The sequence below is a fragment of the Sebastes umbrosus genome, chromosome 17 (assembly GCF_015220745.1).
Source record: "Sebastes umbrosus isolate fSebUmb1 chromosome 17, fSebUmb1.pri, whole genome shotgun sequence".
Classification (NCBI taxonomy): Eukaryota; Metazoa; Chordata; class Actinopteri; order Perciformes; family Sebastidae; genus Sebastes; species Sebastes umbrosus.
The window spans coordinates 3231447-3249987 of NC_051285.1; the positions used below are offsets into that span (position 1 = coordinate 3231447).

Sequence of the window (18541 nt, forward strand, 5' to 3'; positions counted from 1 at the left end):
CGGGCAGATTTTGATCTCAGTTACTTGAACCCAAGTGACTCTTTAGGCAATGTATCCTCATACAACAGTTTATATGATATGTTAAAAAAGTTATTCCTAATTTTTCGTGCGTTTTCCTACAAAATGTCCAGCAACATGTGTCAATTTCTCCACGTTACATGCATACAGTCTTTTCAAAATAAACTTCTGTCTTCCCAGGAAACAAATTGGTTAGGTTTAGGCAACAAAACTACTTAATTAGGTTTAGGAAAATATTCAGGTTTGGCTTAAAATAATTACAGAAGTGGCGTTAGTTAAATACGGAAGTTACGTGACAAATCATGTGGTTTAAATATGAAATGATTGTTGGGATATATATGAATTACAGTGCATTACTTTTTGGAGGTATAGCAGCTTGCTTTAGGACCTCTAGTCACACCCCAACCTTATTTTTTCTGTTGAATTTTAATGGTTGAGATTAAGCAGATAATGTATCTCAAAACTGATTGAAAAATTCATATTTATAAAAAAAGAAAAAAAGTTGGACCTTCAAATTAAAATATGCAGCAGAAACACAGCGGATAGAGATGTCAGGGTTGTGGTTGAACTGTGAAGCAGCTGCATGTTTGCCTGTGCTGTAAATGTGCGACTTTGCTCGAAGGCAGAGACGTGAAATTGTCCGTCTCTCCTTTTGCTTATCAAAATGCTGCTTTCATCATTTTTACGACGTGACGGCAAAGTGCACATCTGTAATACATCTCTTATCGTTGCCTCAGTAGCTGTTTAAGCTGTGTGTATTTTTTGTGTGATGGGGGGAGTAGAAAGGAGGAGGGGGGGATGCCTTTAAAATCCAACCCCAGACCGGCTTATATCATCACAGAATCTCCCTCAGTATCCTTTTCTTTTTTTTAATGACGGTTGCAAAAAAAAGCAGCTTCAAATATTCCCAGCCTGGCACTGCAAAAAAGGGAGGATGTGTGATGGAGTTCACAGGAGCAGCCGAATATTTTGGAGGAATAAATTAGCAGCTTGTCTCTTTGGTGCTTTGCCAAGACTTCTGGGAAGAAATCCAGCACCTTGGAAAGACAAGATTTGGATGCCATATTGGATCCACTGTAATTTGAGGTTAATTGAATTGAAAATCCCCTCTGCCTCACCCACAAATAAATAAATAAATCAAAATCTCCAGTAGGGAATGAGGAACTGTACGTGTGAAAGTAAATCTGGCATGTATTTGATGTTTCTGCACCTGGTTTCTGAACCAAAATAAACAGTCTGATGAATTGTCATCAACGCATGTATTTCCCTCGTTGAATATGTGCAGCTGGCCACACTGTGATGTGTCTTCTTCTTTGCTTAGTTTGTGGTGTTTTGCGACTGAATTCTAATTAATGGCTCAGAGGAAGATGCAATGCGTTCCCGCAGCAGAAACAGATGGGAGGGCGGCGAATGTTCGACTGTTTGGTAAATGGGGTCTGCGGAGGTGACCCGGGCGTCGATGATGTCTGAGCCCTCATCATGTCCCGGACTTCACATTCTAATAATGACTAATGTGTTTGCGGATGTCAGCCGGCTCTCATTACGGTGATTTATAGCCTCGGCAATTTCCAGTAAACCAGAGGAGCCGCATTTCCAATTTATTCGGGTCAAATTAACCATTCATAATTAGACGCGGTAACCTTTCCCCGCTCCCCTCTCCTTCGCCGAATGAGCCGTACATACGATACAAAATGTTCATTGTTTAATCTCACCGGCTGTCATTAAGAAGGTTACGTAAGAATCATCCCATGTAGGGCAAAAAGTGTAGCCTGAATCAATCTCCTACTGGGTTAATAGCTGCTGGGCTGATTTATCGTCGTATTATGAAGGTGAAGGCTCGCCCTTTCCTCTAAAGGTGGCACCGACCCTATGGAGCCCCTCAACCTCTAAACCCTGCAGCACATATTCACTGATGAGTTTAATATAGAAGAATTACATATTAGTTTTACAGCTGAATTAATATGTTACATCGCTTTATTTAAAAACGTACACCATAAAGCAATCATATTGGAGCGCATATGATCTTTACTTCAATAAATTATAATAAAAAGGATGACAGAATATAATAGTTAAAAGCAAATAAAAGAGTCACATTAAACCACCTAGTAAAATGCATCCCTCAGAAAGTATAAAAAATGTACAGTATATCCTAATATTTTTGTATTACCTCGTCTGTGTGCTACAGCACACTGGATTTGAAATGAAACAGTGTCGTTGACTGAGCTTTAAGGGTCCAGCCATCCATTTTCTGTCGCTTATCCGGGATTGGGTCGCAGTGGCAGCAGGCTAAGCAAGATAGTCCACACGTCCCTCTTCCCAGCAACATTTCCCAGCTCCTCCTGGGGGATCCTGAGGCGTTCCCAAGCCAGATGAGATATATAATGTCTCAAGCGTGTTCTGGGTCTACCCTGTCGTCTCCTAGTGGGACATGCCCGGAAAACCTCCAAAAGAAGGCACCCAAAAATGTCCTTATATACATACAATTATGTTCTAGTGTCTTAAAAAACAGTTTAAATAGTGCTTATAATATAACTAAAGATTCACTTGCCCCTAATATTTGGGGGACTATTAAAGGTAGGGCTCGGTATCAGTACTTGGTATTTGGTATCCACCGAAATAACCCAGTATACCAAGTAGTATCGAAACTTCTCCAGTCAAACAATACCTGCAAACAATCCTTTTTTTGTGCAAAGATCTAGAATAAAATGACTATTTGTATGGTTTTGCTCGCAGCCAATGACCACAAGCGTTCTTCGGTTTAATGTGACGTGTGATTGGCGCACTACCGCAGCAGATACATCCCATACAGTCCGAACTGCCTGCCTGCACACGGCTCTGAACACAGACATGTCTGAGCCAGCGACTAGCAAATATGATTTAAAAAAGTTATTTTATAAAACAGGCGCTTTATCGTGACAATAGAACATGAAACAGGTAACCTGAAAAAAAATGATGTTCCTCTGTGTCCTCCGGTGCTCCTAACGGCATCTGAAAGATTTCACAGACCAGAGGAAAACAAGCAGTAAGAGCTGATCTGAGGTCTGATGTCCAGCTGCCATCTATGAGAGCTGGCTGTCAATCACTTGCGAACTCCGACCAAACGGTCAAACTAGGCAGCGCTGATCAAATATGAATCAATATTATGTTACGTTAATGTCTATTTCTCTCCTCAGATGTTTTCAGAATCATCTTGTAGTGCACGGTTTAGCTGTAAAATTAGAAAGTTTGTGACGCCGCCGCCATTGTGAAATCTGGTGAAGGAACAACAAGTTCTGGTCACATGACCGGAGCACAGCCAATAGGAACGCTCTCTCTCTGAAATGACCTGTGATTGGTCAAAGTCTAGATGTTCTAAAGCCTGAAAACAGAGCTATGAGGAGGAGCAGAAGTCTAGTTTTCTCTCAGAACACTTGAATTACAATATGCTGAAAGGTTATTATGGAATTTTTGCCCAATGATGCCAAAAATATACTGACTACTGCTACTTTAAAGGCCCACAGTTCCCACACTATCCATCTGATGTAGAACTCTCAAATCAAAGCTGGAAGTCAACACGTCCTCATTGGGCATTGTTCTATTTCAAACGTGTCGCTCTTCTTTTTAACTGCACTGTATGTTGATGTCACAAGAAGATTTGGCTTCTTGATCACTTGGCTTTTAAAGCAAAGCTGTTGGCAGTAACTTAAACACATGTAACCGGTTCATTTGAGCCAGACCACTTTGGGCAGGCTGCATCCCAAATGGGGCTTTTAAGGATTAACCAGCAGAGGCCTGCGTGACAGTTTGATAGACAGCACTCCTCACTCCGGTCTTGATTATTGCCCCCGTTCTAATTTGGTTTGCTCTGCTTTAATAATGTCCAGTCAGATCTGGTCTTGCCCGCACGCCCTGTTTTGGACTGTCTTGTCCGGTGGAGTAATGGTGGGATTTGATGCTGTTTGACTCGAGGAGGTAGGCCTGTCATTTACTCGGGCTCATTAAAAAATAAATCAGAGGAGAGAGAAAGGAAATAAGGATGGAGGGAGAGAGTGGGAGCGACAGATCTGAGGACCTGCTGGCTTCAGGTTTGTTGGTTTTGGCTGGTCCTGCTGTCTCCGGTGTCTCAGCTGTCCGTTGGAATCAGGAGTGCCTCCCCGAGAGGCAGCTGCTGCCAACCGGCATCAAAGCAGAAGGACGAGCCGAGTGACGGAGGGAAGATGAAGAGAAGGAACAAAGGAGGGAAAAAAAGGGAAAGCCAGAATGAAGCAGGAAGGAAACAACAGAGTGCAGAGATAAAGACGTTCTGTCTGTCATTTTAACAGCTGCAGTTTATCCTGTGAAAGTTTGAAAGGACTTGCTGCCTTTCCTCCATCCTCTCCTCTGATATTCAGAATCCAATTAGCGGTGATGTTGGAGGGGGGTTCCTCGGTGACAGTGGCACATTTGTAAGACCTGCTATGAACGAGGAACACCGACAGAGGTGATATTTTATTCATGCCTGCTTGTATTCTGCAAATAATGGCCCTTTTTTATGAGTTGAAGTTTAGAGACAGACGCAGGAAAGCATAAATACACAAAAGTACAAATCTGTTTGCATCAGAATTGAGCTACAGGATGAAGGCTTCCTTTGCGTTCCACAATATGGTTGCTGCTGGTGAAAATGTGTCTGATGATCTGGTATTTTGGTTAAGAAGATGCATGATGTAGTTGGACTGAGATTAATGCATGACGTCATCTCCAGACTGTCACATCAGCATCTAAAAGCATCACACAGGATTGGAAAACGCTACCACTTCCACACTGTCTGACATGACTTTGAAGAGCAGTTATTAGGTTTGTAATCTTATTCTTTAAGAGAAGAGACTAAAACCATCACTGCATTTATCTCGCTAACAATTGTAGGGCTGGGTATCGCTTTAAACCTTTAAATATAGTGGTGATATAATATCTGAGCTCTGAAACTTACCAAAACCAAAATCTTTTTGATTTCCTACTTTGAGGAATATAAACATATTTCTCAAAACTCCTGTTTTTCATTTAACAAAAGAAACCAACCCTCTCCGATGTTAACTAGTGCAGGCTGTTCTCATACACCGTTCACAGCTATACCTAGTAGCTAGTAGTAAATGCCCTGTAATTCATATATATCCCACAAAATCAGTCCGTATGTAATCCACATAATTGTGAACAAGGCAGTATAAAGTGCGACAAACGCCACATAACCACCAAAACTGTCTCAGTTAATCTTTCCTCTGGTCAATTGGTAACAACACTTGCAGTGCTGTTGGTGAGCTGAAGGGAATAGAATACACTAGCAGTGTTGATAACAATGAAGAAAAGAGTCACTCACTGCAACTTCATGACTCTTTCACGTCCTTGTTTTACTACTTTTGGAGCAACCCTGGTTGTTTTCTCTTTAGTGCCACTGTTGATGATACAAATATGAAATATCACCGGCCTTACCATTTAATTTGCGGGGTAATGATGTAGAAAATGGATATTGTAATAACAAATATTGGCACACTGACGGTGACATTTGGACTCATTTTTGTGAGTCAGTTTGCATGTGCGACGGAGCGTGAGCCTCTAAAGAGCCTCTGTAGACAACAGCTTTTGGATAAAAATGAAACAGTTTGTGTTCCAGGAGATTAAAAAAAAAACAGTGCTGAGTCATGTCTCTTTGGTGGAGACGAGCATTTAAGCGTCACACTTTGGGCGCCTTATTTTTCACATATAATTTGTGTGTGTACTGAAGGTGGACAGCATGATATCTGGAACCATTTCCTGGCCAGTTGGTTTGCACCATACGGTGTTTTATGGCATTGAACGCAAATGAAGTTCAGCAACATGTTGAGGACTGAAACAGAGACTGAAAAACAGGGAGATGATGGACGGTATTAGACAGATTGCTTTACATAGAGAGATATAGATTGATAAAATTGGAGTTTTTTCTGACCTTTTTCTAAACCATAATGTTTAATATCGGCTCTTAAAATCAGGGCCTTTATCACAGTGATGATTCACTCCTAAAACAATGTAAAGTGCTGATACCACTTTAGTCATCAGGGACATAAAACCAGCTGGATGATCTGTTTCATGGTGTTTCTCAGCGATGGTTGATGGCGCCTCAGCTTCGGAAACACAGTCGACAGACAGCGAATGAAACATGGCCTCGAGTCCGACTCCAATTTTTTTTTATTGACCTGTCAGAACTGACTTGACGTTTGAGCCGAAAGATTTACAGGCTCCATTTAGAGCAGGATTGATTTCTGTCGAGGGCAGCTCTGAGAGAAAGATTGGAGAAAAAATGTGAAGTATGTATCGCCCTCTCTTTGATTGATTGATGCGTTCTTTCAAGTTTTGAGTTTGACTTTTCTTTCTGTATCTCTATATTTCGTTTTAACCTTCCAGTAGATTTGCTGTTTTAGCAGAAGCAGCTGGGCGTTGTGCTGACATTTTGAGATTTATCGCGTTGCCGCAGCTCGAGAGAGATTTGAAATCAGTTTCGATCTGAGCTGACCCCCAACAACTCTGACTTTCTGCAGGAGTTTTGAAATAAAGTATTAAAAACTCTCGTCTGATTTACTGACTGACAATAAAGTGAACAGAATATTGGGGGCCTCTATCTGTAATTCCCTCATAGGGCACTATGAATTTTGTCTGGTGAAATGTTCATGAGCATCACTGCTGTGTTTTGCCAAAAGGCTTTATGACCGCCACACGCTGGGAGGGGCTGATTTAATGTCATTCCTCACAGTTGGATTCTTTCTCTTTAGGGTAACATCCGGTCTAATGACTACAGTAAAGATACATAAAACAAAAAAAGTCTGTGAGTGCAGAAAAGTAAGTGAATTATTCCCCCAGTCTGGGTGGGAGTGTGATGTAGGCCCACAGGGAAACATTTCAGTCTGGAGCATGTGGCATAGGCAGATGTCTTGTTTGATGGCAACTGCTAATGGTTTTCTTTTGATCTCTTTCGTTACAGAGCATGCTAGGGAGGTTTTTGCCATTTGTGGACAACTTTTCTGAAGCTCTTTCATGTCACTACATCCTAATTTACCCGATGTGTGCACACAATGACAACCTGTTGTGTTCTTTTGGTGACATTTTATATTATTCGGATGCATTCTGATCAGTGCTGTCTCCGTCTCCGTCTCTGCAGAGCACCTAAAGGTGGCACTGGAGGAGTACATGGTGCGGCTGCCGAAGGTTCGCATCCTGAGGACCAAGAAGAGGGAGGGGCTGATCAGGACTCGCCTGCTGGGAGCCGGCGCCGCTAAAGGGGAAGTCATCACCTTCCTGGACTCCCACTGTGAATCCAACGTCAACTGGCTGCCTCCACTGCTGGGTGAGGAACACAAACACACACTGGTCATCAGCATTACATGCCCACACCCTGTACCCAAATCATAACCTCAGGGAAACTCTCAAGCATGTGAAGAGCAGCCAAATGTATGTCTTTCTGCTAAAAAGTCCTGATAAAAGTCTAAAACTCACAATGAATAGTCTTTATACCTTGCTGGGTGGAGGGTTCTGCTGATGTATAGTGTGTTCAGATTGTAGAAAACATCTGTTACGTCGACTTTCTGAAGTTTACATGTTTTGCAGACAATGATATTTCTAAACATTGACAACATACAGCATACTCAACATACTCAGTTAGCAGTCATCCCTCATGCCAAGCAGCTCCCACTTCCAAACATACAGTATATTAAATGGGTATCTCCTCGATCATTCTCCATAAGTCAAATCAATCATCAATCAGTTAAATCACCGTCAGTTACTGGAGCCGATTAATCCAAATGTGGGTGATACAGTGAAGCCTGGGTGGAACCGAGTAGAAACAGGATATGCTACACCAAGCAAATAAAAGTAACCTAACCTGCGGGGTCAGGACCTCAAAATACATCTGAAGGGTCACCAAGTTGATTAAAAGGATATGATAAAAACATTTCTGCCACACAATAGTGTTTCCTTGGCCCGCGCTGCACCCTTCCACCAAGTTTCATGAAAGCTGAGGTGGTAGTTCTCCTGTAATCCTGCTGACAAACAAACAAACTGAACCCAAAACATGACCTCCTTGGCGGAGGTGATAAAACAGTCTGAGAAGGGAACATCACGCTTTGGTTGAACGGCTCCCAGACATCTGCAATATTTGAAGACGAGTTGCTTCGCTGTAGACGTTTTAAACTCAAAAAAGCTTTGGAACAACTTCTCTACACGATCTATTGTCATTAACTGTCTACCAACCCGTCTGCCTGCCTCTGTGTCTCTCAGACCGAATCGCCCAGAACAGGAAGACCATCGTGTGTCCGATGATCGACGTGATCGACCACGACAACTTCGGCTACGAGACGCAGGCGGGGGACGCCATGCGAGGGGCGTTCGACTGGGAAATGTACTACAAACGGATACCCATCCCTTCGGAGCTGCAGAAGGGTGACCCCAGTGAACCCTTTGAGTGAGTGCAGTTATTCTTTGACATTTGCTTTTATCCAGATTATCTTATTGCGTCAGCGCTGCCCTGTTTCCACATTCATCCACACTTCATCTACTGTTTTACACCTGCGTGCTGCCCAGGACAGTCAATGACAGGGCTGCAGTTTGGGGCTTAATAGTCTCCATAGCATTAGACTACATGTATTCTGAGACAGTCAATCAGAAAATGCATAATTTCTCTCTCCTGTTTGGCCTTCTGTCCACTCTGAGCTGGCAGTTAAAAAAGTGAACTAAAAGCATTAAGTGTGGACGCAAGATGTTTTCAGATTTATCCACTTTAGTGTGGCTGTAATCCATAGTACATGACAATAGGTCTTCATAGTATTATGATGCAAACATATTGTGCTATAGATTGTGTTTAGTGATGTCAAGCAATTTTTAATTGAAAAACAAATACATTTGTTTATGAGGTTATTGGAAATGTATTAATATTAATTGAGTATGAAGGTTTGTTCTTGAGCTTGGAAACAGTAGTTTGGTTTAAAATGATCCATTGAGGAAGACCGAGAGAAGCAGTTGAAAGCTCCAGGAAAACATATTCTTATTTATATCATGATGAAGTATTTATATTGATCAGCTAGCTGTCGTAGAAATTATGAATAGCATTTGGTGCAAATTCAGTTTGTTTCTATAGTGATAAAACAATTTGCAGTTTTACAGAAAATGATGAATGAGTCATTTATTGAGCAAAATGACAAATATATTCTGGTTCCGGTCTCTCAGATGTGAGGATTTGCTGCTTTTCTCTGTTTCGTATCATTGTTAATTATTGGACTGTTGGTCGGACAAATAAGTCTTTTGATTTTGTCACTTTGGGGGAATTATGATGTGAATTTATCAAAGTTTGTGATATTTTTATAGACTAAATAATGAATACATGAATGAAAAAAATAGTTGGGATTAATTGGTAATGAACATTTTAACTATTTGCACCCTCGTTGCTTGCTTGTTTTAATTGCATGTGTAGTTAGTCCTTGTCAAGGTAACACTACTCCAGTGCAAACAGGACCTACAGCTTCCTCGACGAGCAGTGTTTTCATTGGCAGGTAACCTTTAAGTAATGGAAGCCAGAATAAATAAACTACCTAGAGACACATTTTGCTATTTGTAAGGCCAAATAACTGCATGTAATGCCAGACACTCCATTTGTGAGCCTTGAGGGATTAGTTGGACAACATTTCTCTATGTCTGGATGCCAAAGACTATTTGGGTGTCCTGGGAAATAGGTATCATCAGGGAGGACCGGCTGTGCGGTGCAGCAAGATAAGAGACTAAAGAAGAAGAAATGAGCTGCAGAACAATCTGAATCAATCCTCATTTCGTGAATTAGTCTGCTCTTCTTGCCCAATGAAATGACCTTCATCAGTGCAAATCCAATTTGAGTCGCAAAGATTTTCATTTTCATTCTGATTGACATTGCCGCTGCGGAGAACGAGGCACGGTGGGACGGCAAAATCCATCTTGGAGGTGTGTGTGTGGGAGTATGATTTTATCCCCGTTCTCATGCTTCTGTCACTGTCTCTTTAGTCAATGCCATCACCTCTCTCTCTCTCTCTCTGTCTTTCTTTTTCTTTCCTCTCTATCTCTCATCCTTCCTTCAGGCTTCAATGTTTCATTTAGCAATAAGCTCAGGCCTTGACGCTCTCTCCTGAAGGTCAGTAGACTGAAATGGAGAATATCAACTTGAGCATTTCTAATTAAATCTAAATTATGAGTTGGAATATTCATGGTACATTGAGTTAAATCTTTTTTTTTTACCAAAGAACAGTGACTAATGAAGACCAGCAGGGATTGTGTCCAACTGAAGAAAGTAATACTTGCTACTACAACAACTTTGTCAAAGTAAAATAGTCTAAAATTGGCAAAATTTTGAACTTTTAATCAAAGAATGAGTGGAGAAGAGTACAAATCTAACCAGACATTGCATCCCAGACAGATTTCAGTCAGTACAGAAATGGGGACTCAATTTCCAACTTGTTTTTTTTTTATTTAACAGTGTGTACAGTGTATCAGTGTATAGCCTAAATCTAAGAAATAGTATATAATATTGCATTTTTCTAGTTGTTTTCGGAACAGTTGAAGTCCGTTCAGTCAAAGCCGGTTGATGTTAATTCAGTGGAGCTGCTCACTGGCTGAAAGTAGAAGTCTGCAGTTGCACTGTGCAAATCCAATTTGCCACCGTGTTTCCAAAGTGATTTCCTTCTTTGAAAAACTAACCTCAAAACGGTTGAGAAAGTAATTGCAGACATTCGGAGCTGCACTGTATTCTCTCTCTCTCTCTCTGTACTTACAAGAATAAATGTTTGGAAAAACTTAGCTGCACCTATTTGTTGCGGGTGCCACCAGCGTTCAGGTCAACTCTGAGCTTTTACCTCACAGTGTGTGTGAACAGGTAATCAAAAGGAGCCTGTATGGGGTCCCGCTACTACCAGCTGGTCCAACATTGCACAATTTCTGTGTGTTTGTGTTTATTGTCAGATATAACCGTAATGGTATTTTAAAACTGAGGCACAGTGGTGCTTTGAACTAAATCCAATGGTAACATGCTGGTGTTTAGCAGATATAATGACCATGTTCATGTCTTGGTTTTGCATTGTTTGCATTTTCTATTAGAACTAAACACAAAGTACAACTGAGGCTGATGGGAGCATCATTAGTTTTGGAGGTATTTGGTCATAAACCATTGGGTACATTGAAGATTTGACCTGATAATGGCGTTAGATGAAAAGTTGGGGCAGTCAATCCAAATGTTAGTCAGTAAAACACAAAACTGAATCTCACAGTGGTGCTAGAGGATAAGTCAGAGGATCATCACAACCATTATGATTTATCACCCGAGGACCATTATTGTCCGTCTATCTAAGGCTTCTGACACTGACGATCATGCAATAATGTAAAATATAGACTTTAGAATAGACTCAGAATAGACTATCTGTTGGTTTGAAAATTATTTATCAAAGAGATCACAGTGTGTCCAGACTGAAAGCCTCACCTCTAGTTCTCTTAACGTAACAAACGGTGTGCCCCAGGGTTCGATCCTAGGACCACTGTCATTCACAATTTGTATAAACAGTATTGGTCAAAATGTTCCCAATGCAAATTTTCACTTGTATGTGGCTACAATGTTTTTACATTCCATTGATTTAAGCGGTAAACTACACATTGCCACTAGTGTTGAACGGTATACCGATACTAGAAAGGTATCGCAATACCCTGCCATACTTTATTGATCCCTGGGGAAAAATTACAGTTGTTTCATTTTAGAGTAAAAATATGTATATAAACATAGAGATGTTGTTAGAAAAATAGAAATAAGAATAGAGATGAAATGTAATGTGTGCATTATCAAAATAAATGTTATATACATATTTTTAGTTCCATGTTCTGTCATCTATTATTCCACTACTTTTCCTGATGTTGCCGAGGTACAGTAGAGTTATATGGTATATACACCATTTGTATAAGAATGAATCCAACTAAATGCCTTCCAGCAAAACAATCTTTTTCACCAAAAAGCAGTTCCTAAACATCAGCTAAACAAAGTAGTTGCTAAGCAACAGAGCAGCAGCAGCAGTATGAGTGGTGACTTTGGGTCAGTGCATTGACATTTTAAATTAAGTGTTGTGCAGCTAGAGAGGTGTGCTCATCATGGTGTTGAACAGTGGCTCGCTGTTTTGACGAAGTACTGCATCACTATTCCTGTTGCAATCCAGAGTGTGAATGTTCACATGTATGTTTGAACATTAGTGGGGAAACTATTTTCCATTTGCGACCATTTGAGAGTTTCCACAATCACTGCAGAGTCTCAGAGCCACACATGATTTTCAGGTACATTTCCTGTAATTTCCTACTTGTAAAATGTTCTCCTGTTTGTGTACATATCCCTGTACCACACTCACTACAGCTGCCAAACTCATGCGTAGTTTACTCTAAGCAAATGATAAATATATCATCTAGAGCTGGGCAATATATCAATATAATGTTGATATCATGATATGAGTTTAGATATTGTCTTAGATTTTGTATATCGTAATATGGCATAAGTGTCTTTTCCCGGTTTCAAAGGCAGCAATACAGTAAATTGATGTACATTTATGAACTTCCCAGACTGTTCTAGCTGTTCTATTATTTGCCTTTACTTGCTAAGTTATTATATCCACATTACTGATGATTATTTATCAAAAATCCCCCAATAGTCAACCCTACAATATCATTGTAATATTGATATCAAGGTGTTTGGTCAAAAATGTTGCCCAGCCTTAATATCAACTGAACAACATGAATTAGGCTGAAGCTATTGATTATTTTCATTACTGAGTATTACATTATTCCAATGATACATTGAGTAATAGAATAAGAATTGTCATTGTTAAAGAGCGCAAGTAAATATGAAAGGAATTCATGAGATTGATGAGGTTTCTTCTGAAATAAACAATGACTGTCCTTTTACAAAAACAAACAAATATTTATCAAATGTATTATTTAAAATTGAAATGTTTTTTTAGCCGTGGTAGCTAAGCTAGCAAGACTTGCCAAAGTTAATTACAGCCCTGTAATTGGAAAAACCCGCCCTGCTAATTACTGCTGTGACAAAACAGCAGCTTTCAGATTGAAATGCTACTCTGTGATAAATTCTGCTGTTTTTTTTTTTTTACAACCTCTCTCTGTTTTCACCCTTTTTCACTTTCCTTCATTTGAAAGCCAGCGTCAGCTCCCGGTGTGACAGTGATTAATGCCACGCAGTCGTCCGCTGAGTAAAAGCTCGGTAGATTATAAAAAGCCTTAAGGCAGAAAAAATGTATTAAAATTTCCTCAAGTAATTGTATTAGGCTTCAGATTTAATATTTGGTGACAAACGGTGGTGAGTTAACGCTAAAACTAAACAGTCTTTACTGGCAAAGAGTTGTAGCGGAACATGCCTCTGGCTGTTATTCTGGTAAGCTGGAAATGGATGTGTTTTAAATGATCCTCCTGTTCAGTAGCTTCATCTGAGCTGTGAGAGATATCAGTGTTGTCTGTCCTGAAGCCGCTGCGTTTTCATTCCACACAAGTCCAGGCAGGTGAAGTGTGTTTGTGTTTTCGCCCTCCGTCAAACATGTGCCAACAATCTCCACCCAACAAATCAGTGCCCACACAGCCTCTCTGCTCTTCTTTTGCTAAGCTCACACACTCCAGTGGCCACACAACAGCATGCAATCACTACACTTTGTGCAGTCAAACACACCCACTCATACAACACACACCCGTCGCTCCACTGTCCCCCTGCAGCCATGTTGTTGATCCTTTTGTCTGCTGATGAGAGTCTGTCCACTGCTTTCTATTCAGCACTACTCCAGGGGAGGCAAAGTGTGAGTGTGTCGGCTTTGTGTTTTCTTCGCCCGGCACACAAGTTACAAGTTCTATTTCGTTCTTCCTGACTGCCAGAGGCAGTGTTTAACACTGGATGTTATCCATCTCGCGCACGCGCAGGTCGAGTATTTAATATCAACAAAGTCACATGTGACCTGGGATGACGTAGTTTATATAAGCCCACGTCATCATCAGAGATGTCCCTTGAATCTTCTCGCGGCAGGTAATCCGCGAATGCAGGTTGATTAAAGAGATAAGCCGTTGACTTTTCGCTGGAAGCCCTGCAACCGCATGGTTGGAGCTACGGTTTCGTCCTCCAAGGGCTGCGATTAGTTAATCACGGCTACACTCTAACACTTTAGACGCTGTAACACCGGTGTTTTCGCCGGTTCAATTCAGCGAGGCTAACGACAGGTGAGCTAGGATAACAAGGTGAGTATATCCTCCCGTCGTTAGAGTTTAAGTTACGTTTGTTGATAGGAGTCTGTTTTCGGTCTCCTTTATTGTTTATTGCCGCCGAGCTAAGTGTTTGCGCTACAGTATCGGCGAGCCTCCGTCGGACAACGAGCCCCGTTAGGCTGTTGTCGGCTAATTCATTTCCTTTTACAGTGTGTATTGCTCAGCAGCGAGTGATTTCGCTCGTTAAAGCAGACATCTCCTTTGTTGATAGATAGAGCGACCGCTCCCCAGTAAGTGATTTCGCTTGTGGTTTAACTTATTTTGTGGCTGCTGTTAATGGGGAAGTTATTATCTCCCCTGTCTTTTGTATAATAACAGTCCTAGTTCAAAGCTAGTGTCTAGTTACTGAGACAGTTTGCTGTTAAGCAAATTGATGTAATTTTTTTTCTCTCTGTTACTAGAGAGTGCTTTCACTCCAGTGTAACCAATGATTTGCATAACTAAGTAAACACATTATATTAGTAAGATAAATACATTATTTAATTAAATATAAGAGTATAAAATTAATACTAAGAATTATTATAAATATCAGCAGCACCATGTTAGGTGAGCATGTTTGCCGTGCCTGCATGGCTCCACTGCTAGCTACTGATGGCCATGATGAATGCCCCACATGCCTCGGTGTTGTACACCTGAGGGAGGGGCTGTCCGACAGTCAGTGCATGAATTGTAGTTTTATGCCACGGGAGCTGAAGATAGCTCGATTAGCTGAGCTAGAAGAGCAGCTCGAGTTCCAGTTGCCCCTATCGGGTGTACCTTCAAATGCACGGAGTGGGCGGAGACGCGCCCCACCTAAGGGGGCCCCACCTACAAAAAAGGCACGGAAAGTGGACTGTTTTGGCAACTAAGGTCGACACGCTAACATCAGAGTTTGCTGAGATTAAAGCGCTGCTCCTTAACCTTCAGCCAGGCAGGGTGAACGCAACCCAGAATGACAGCCCGCAGGCTATGACACCTACCCCACTGAGATGGGATGAGGATGCCCTGTCTACGAGGGCTTCCTGTAGCCAGTTCTGTGAGGACCGGCCTGGACAGGGAGAGCTAGTAGCCTCCTCCCACGCTTCTGACACCTGTTCCCAGCAGTCAGGAAGTGGGTCCAGGGCAGACTCAGAGTCTGCTCCAGCGACAGTTAAGCCAGTGGTCCGTATGGCTCTGGCACGCTTAGGCTTGGATGAGACCCCGACTGCGGGCACCTCATCCAGTGCATTTTTTAGGTGGGCCCCGCCCCTGGCGGGTTTCTCTGTTCCACCCTCCCAGCCATACATTGAGGAGCTCCACAAATGCTGGCCAGACCCGAAATCGCTTTCCCACCACACCACTGACGGCAGGGCCTTAGCTTCAATGCAGAACGCTGACACTTACAGACTGGGTAAGATGCCAGCAGTGGAGCCATCTATTGCCGCCCTTATTGTGTCTCCCAATGAGGTCTTGAGGCCTGATGCTCGCTGTCCCAGGCCCCAGTGTCGCATCACAGACGACTTTCTAGTCAAGGCTTATGAAACAGCGGCACGCATGGGCCGTCTTGGAAACTCTCTTTCCCACCTGATACTATCCTTGTCCCAGTCCCTGCAAGCTGCTGGCGTGGATGCTTCCGTCCAGAGCCTCAGTGATGCATCCCTGCAGGCGTTCGGTCTTATCACAAGGGAGCTTGGCAGACTAATGTCGACCCTTACGCTGACTCGCCGGCAGGTATGGCTGGCCCAATCTCCGCTTTCGGAGCCGGGCCGGAGAGCCCTCCGCACTCTCCCCGTGGTTCCGGGGGAGCTGTTTGGCCCAGCAGCACAGCAGGCCTTGGAGCGGGGAATCCAGGCGAACCAGACTCGGCAGCAGTTTGCTAGCTTCCGGGAACCTACGCCTTTATTGCGACAGCGGCCCCCACAGGGTGGTGGTACCAGTCGCCCTCGGCTTCCAGCTCGTCCTGATACGTACCCGAGGACCTCGCAGGCTCCGGCACGGCCGGTGCCTCAAGCGAGAAGGGGTCGGGGGTCAGGGTATCGCCCCCCCAGGTACCCAAAGGGCCAGAGGGGAAGATCCTGATGCCCCGGGGCCGGCAGTCGGACGCTTCTCCCAGCAGCAACTCAGCTGCTGGGAAAGCAGCACTTCAGACCCTTGGGTGGTGGCTACGCTTTCCCAAGGGTACAATCTCCAATTCCGACGCCGGCCCCCAGTTTTCAGTGGGATCAGACTGACCACGGTCAGAGATCCCACAAAGTCCCAGGCACTCAGACAAGAAATATCCACCCTCCTGGGGAAGGGTGCCATCGAAGAGCTGGGGCAAGAGACACAGCAAGGTGGGTTTTACTCAGTTTATTTTCTGATTCCAAAGAGAGAGGGTGGGTTTCGCCCTATACTGGACTTACGAGGGCTGAACACATTTCTGAAGGTGTTGCCCTTCCACATGCTGAGTACAGCAGATGTGCTCCAAAACGTGACACGGCACAGTTGGTTCACATCCATCGATTTGAAGGACGCATACTTTCACGTCCCAATAGCACTATCTCACAGGCAGTACCTGCGCTTCGCATTCGAAGGCAAGGCCTTCCAATTCAAGGTGCTCCCATTTGGTCTTTCCCTTGCCCCACGGGTCTTCACAAGGTGCATGAGGGCGGCACTCGCCCCAATGCAGGCCAGGGGTATGCTTATCCTCCCATACCTGGACGATTGGCTAATTTGTGCTCTGACCAGGAAACAGGCAGAGCGGGACACTGCGTCCCTTCTGCATCACGTGACGAGGTTGGGCCTTACCGTCAACCATGCCAAGAGTTGTCTCATACCCAGCCAAAGGGTAGTGTTCATTGGTTTAACTCTGGACTCCCGCCATATGCTGGCCTTCCCAACACCAAGACGAGTAAACGCCATACTCCAGCTCCTCCTCCGGTTCCGGAAGAACAGGAGGTTGAGGTACAGCCTGTTTCTCAGGCTGTTAGGTATGTTGACGTCAGTAACATCAGTAGTGCCACTGGGCCTCCTGTACTTACGGCCATTCCAAATTTGGATCAATTGTCTCCAATTAGATCCAAAGTCCCACAGATCCAAGAGAGTCAGGGTGTCCAGCCGATGCCTCCTTGCATTGCGGGGCATATCTGGCCAGGGGCATCTCATTGGGTTCGATTCCCTCACGTCGCGAGGTGGTGGTGACCGATGCTTCGCCCTCCGGCTGGGGGGCAGTATGGCAGCACAGAGCGATAAGGGGGCTCTGGACAGCACAGGAAGCGGCGGAGCACATAAATGTGCTCGAGCTCCGTGCTATATATTTGGCACTTCGCAAATTCCTACCACATTTGAGAGGCAGGCATGTTGTTGTACGGTCCGACAACAAGTCAGCTGTCTACCATGTAAACCGGCAAGGGGGCACCAGATCAACCCGGTTGCTACAGGTGGCACGGAGACTTCTGGTATGGGCTTTCCCTTGTTTTTCCAGCCTCAGGGCCATGTATCTGCCAGGGCCACAGAATGTAGTGGCAGACTTTCTCTCCCGCCAGAAACCCCCCGCGGGCGAGTGGAGGCTCCACCCAGAGGTGGTAGAGGAGATATGGCGCAAATATGGCGCAGCAGAGGTGGACCTGTTTGCCTCAGAAGCCTCAACGCACTACCCTCTTTGGTTCTCCCTGACGGAGACAGCATGCCCGTTGGGACAGGATGCCCTGGCACACCCATGGCCAGATTGCCTCCTCTATGCCTTCCCACCATTCCCACTGATAGCAGTAACGCTACACAGAATACAGCACGGCAACAACAGACTCCTGTCGGTCGCCCCAAACTGGCCGGGGAGACCCTGGTTTCCAGGGATGCACAGGCTTCTGGACGGAGTTCCATGGTGCCTGCCCAAGAGGCAAGACTTGCTCTCACAGCTGGGGGGCCGCATCTGGCATCCGAACCCGGATCGCCTACAGCTTTGGGTATGGCCCCTGAGGAGCCGGACCCACTCCTAAGGGTATGTGACCAGGCGGTAATTCAAACCATTTCTGACTCAAGAGCACCCTCCACCAGGGCACTGTATGCCAACAGGTGGAAAATATTCTCAGAGTGGTGTAAAGTTCATGAGGAGATACCTCAGAGTGCCTCTGTGCCAATAATACTGAGATTTTTGCAGTCTTTGCTGGAGAAGAAACTCTCTCCTTCTACCTTGAAGGTCTATGTAGCTGCTATTTCAGCCGGGCATGTCAGAGTGGATAACCAGACCGTGGGGTCTCACACTCTGGTGACCCGATTTCTTAAAGGAGCCCAGCGGCGGAAC

The 18541-nt window shown here is 43.9% G+C and overlaps 1 protein-coding gene across 1 annotated transcript in view; it reads left to right on the plus strand.

Annotated features, from left to right (window-relative positions):
* Positions 1-18541, plus strand: part of LOC119475548 (polypeptide N-acetylgalactosaminyltransferase 10-like) — a 95508-nt gene that overhangs the window by 52429 nt on the left and 24538 nt on the right. Inside the window, exons 5-6 of the mRNA XM_037748357.1 lie at positions 7160-7345; positions 8275-8458. Coding sequence (XP_037604285.1) covers positions 7160-7345; positions 8275-8458 — 370 coding nt within the window. The remainder of the gene's footprint in view (positions 1-7159; positions 7346-8274; positions 8459-18541) is intronic.